Below are 3,631 nucleotides of genomic sequence, written 5' to 3' on the forward strand. Positions count from 1 at the left end.
ATCACACCTGACCCTCCACACCAGCATCACACCTGACCCTCCACACTTGCATCACACCTGACCCTCCACACTTGCATCACACCTGACCCTCCACACCAGCATCACACCTGACCCTCCACACCCGCATCACACCTGACCCTCCACACCTGCATCCCACCTGACCCTTTGTGCCCCCCAGGGCTCTCTGAACACGTACAGGTTCTGCGACAACGTGTGGACGTTCGTCCTCAACGACGTGGAGTTCAGGGAGGTGACGGACCTCGTCAAGGTGGACAAAGTTAAGATCGTGGCGTGTGACGGAAAGAGCGAGTCGACCCAGAACAAGAACGATAAGTAGTGAGTATCAAAGGACTGTTTCGTGTCTTTCTGCAGGACAGAGACGTGCTTGGCTGTTACCTTGCTGGGAGGATGGACGTCCATCTGCTAGAAAATCCTCCCTGAGAAAATGTATTAACATGTTTCAGATTGTCATGATTAGTCCTCATGTTGTCCCTGTGTTCTCATGTTGTCCTCATGTTGCCTTCATGTTGTCTTCATGTTGTCTTCATGTTGTCCTCATGTTGCCCTCATGTTGCCCTCATGTTGTCTTCATGTTGTCTTCATGTTGTCTTCATGTTGTCCTCATGTTGTCCTCATGTTGTCCTCATGTTGTCTTCATGTTGCCCTCATGTTGTCTTCATGTTGCCCTCATGTTGTCTTCATGTTGTCCTCAGGTATAATTTCCTAAAACAAGTAGCTATAACTAGTGAGCTGTCATCCAGGGCAGGTTGATCTGGAGTCGTACTACAGACCTCTGTTCAGGGTCTAAACCACACACGTTGTTGTTGTTTTCTCAGAAGTCTTTTTTGTGTTTTGTGTCCAGACTCCAACGCTGCCGAGTGACGTCTCTTTGTGTTTGTCACTATCAGATGGACCTGGACTGTACATATAATTTATTACAGCAGAGTCGTGTGTGTGTGTGTGTGTGTGTGTGTGTGTGTGTGTGTGTGTGTGTGTGTGTGTGTGTGTGTGTGTGTGTGTGTGTGTGTGTGTGTGTGTGTGTGTGTGTGTGTGTGTGTGTGTGTGTGTGTGTGTGTGTGTGTGTGTGTGTGTGTGTGTGTGTGTGTGTGTGTGTGTGTGTGTGTGTGTGTGTGTGTGTGTGTGTGTGTGTGTGTGTGTGTGTGTGTGTGCAGTTTACAGGCTTGTGTTCAGTCTGCTGTTGTTTTTGAGCTGTATCATCTTTAATAAAAACTTTATTTAAAACGTCCCGTCTTCTGTTCCTCGGCCTTCAAACAATAAAGTTGATTCATTCATAAACTGGGGGACAGGAAGTGAACGGATGACTGACCTTAAAACACAAATCATGTTTTTGAAAGGGTTCAAACTGATGGAATCTGTTCTCGTCTTGCATGACGGGAACTTTAGAAAATGGCTGCACAATATGAATGAAATTATGCAATATTGACTGATTATCGCCATAGCTATGTAAGCTTTTTTAAATATACATACATGTATATATGCACACAGAGGGCATAAATATGCAACCCCCCCTATGTTAAATTCCCATAGAGGCAGACTTTTATTTTTTAATTGGATACTATGCCCCCCCCCATCATCACATCCCCTCTCCCATACCTAGAGATCAACATGGGGAACTTTCCATAAGATCATCTCTCAATGCAGATGTAACCAGCTGTTAGGCTAACTGAAACAACACCAAGCAGATCTCTATGTATGGTGAAGGGTGTGTGTGTGTGATGGTGTGTGTGTGTGTGAGATGGTGTGTGTGGGGGCATAGTATCCTGATAAACTCTCTACAGGAAGGAAGTGGAGACGCGTCAGATCCATTCGTGGTTGTTGATTTTTATTATTTAAAACAGTTCAGAAAGACAAAAACATCAATTCAGTGCCCGGGTTGGATCAGTGGTAGAGCGGGCGCACGTGCACTGAGAGGGTTAAGCCCTGATGAAGAGGTCCAGAGTTCAGACCCGACCTGTGATGAGGTCTGCCCCCTTCCTCACCTAGCTGTCCTGTCAAGTAAAGGTGGAAAAGCCCAAAAGATAATCTTTAAAAAGGGAAACCAAATTACTTCAGTCTCTAAAAACATGAGAGGAACGGACGTCCTTTGTCCGTAGTAGCTGCCAGTCTCTGTCCCCGTCTTTGTCTCATCATCATCTTCATCATCTTTATCTTCTTCATCACTCCTCCTGCGGCGTGTTCCTGTCCGGCAGCGGGGGTGTAGACTCTTCCTCCTCTTCCTCCTCCTCTTCCTCCTCCTGCAGCGCTGCAGGCGTGTGATCCGGCGGCGGTCTGCACCTCCTGGAGACCTGAGCGTACACCGAGGTCGAGTCTCCCGCCGGGGCGTGCTCCTCCGCCGGCTGCTGATTGGTCGGTGTGGGGGACACGACAGCTCCACCAATGGTGTGGTAGATGTGGTCCGGAGGGGCGAAGCTATTCACATCTGCCGGAGAGACACAATGATATTATATTATTTATTATACTTTTATATTAGGGTTAGGTGCCCTGAAGTCAATGGGTTAAGTGCCCTGAAGTCAATGGGTTAGGTACCCTGAAGTCAATGGGTTAGGGTTAGGTACCCTGAAGTCAATGGGTTAGCGTTAGTTGCCCTGAAGTCAATGGGTTAGGGTTAGGGTTAGGGTTAGGTGCCTTGAAGTCAATGGGTTATTGTTAGTTGCCCTGAAGTCAATGGGTTAGGGTTAGGTGCCTTGAAGTCAATGGGTTAGGGTTAGGTACCCTGAAGTCAATGGGTTAGCGTTAGTTGCCCTGAAGTCAATGGGTTAGGTGCCCTGAAGTCAATGGGTTAGGGTTAGGGTTAGGTGCCTTGAAGTCAATGGGTTAAGTGCCCTGAAGTCAATGGGTTAGGTACCCTGAAGTCAATGGGTTAGGGTTAGGTGCCTTGAAGTCAATGGGTTAGGGTTAGGTACCCTGAAGTCATCGGGTTAGGGTTAGGTGCCCTGAAGTCAATGGGTTAGGGTTAGGTGCCCTGAAGTCAATGGTTGCAGCCTGGAAGGGGTCGTTGGGGGCTTAAAAGACCATCGAGCCTAACTTTCGTGTGACTGTTGTCGTAATTTTAATTACGTTTTCTTCAAAGTGTGAAATCAAAATGGAGTTCATGTACTGTAAAACCAGAGACCTCCCACCCAGGAAACACGTGCGTTGTTTCTTTGTGTTTATTTATTAAGTATTTATTACGCCACAACATGAAGACTAAACACTGGGGGACATGAACTACAACTTCTTCTTCTTCTGCGTTTTGTGGCGGGTTGCAACCCTAAAATGACCTAAAACTTAATCAACTCATTATTTATTCAGCAGATAATCCATCAGCGTTCACCACAGAAGAAGAAAATCATCAAGAGAAAATCTGATGAGACCAACAGATTTCCTTTGAGTCGATATTCATGAAATTCCATCAAATTTGACTGTTTCATTTTCATTCAATATCACTCATTTCAGATAGAAACAGAGCTGCTGTCAGACAGACCCTGGTCTGGTGGCGCCCTCAGGTGGCTCCTCCAGGGAGGGAACGGGACCGGGGTCTCCTCTTCAGGACCTGACCCTGAACACACACACGCACACACACACACACACACACACACACACACACACACACACACACACACACACACAC

At 46.9% G+C, this 3,631-nt stretch overlaps 1 protein-coding gene across 1 annotated transcript in view; it reads left to right on the forward strand.

The window, feature by feature from the left end:
• Nucleotides 1-337, forward strand: part of gtf2a2 (general transcription factor IIA, 2) — a 2,486-nt gene extending 2,149 nt beyond the window's left edge. Inside the window, exon 2 of the mRNA XM_034890800.1 lies at nt 179-337. Within this exon, the coding sequence (XP_034746691.1) occupies nt 179-337 (159 nt within the window). The remainder of the gene's footprint in view (nt 1-178) is intronic.
• Nucleotides 338-3,631: the final 3,294 nt, after the last annotated feature.

This window comes from Etheostoma cragini, chromosome 1 (assembly GCF_013103735.1).
Source record: "Etheostoma cragini isolate CJK2018 chromosome 1, CSU_Ecrag_1.0, whole genome shotgun sequence".
Classification (NCBI taxonomy): Eukaryota; Metazoa; Chordata; class Actinopteri; order Perciformes; family Percidae; genus Etheostoma; species Etheostoma cragini.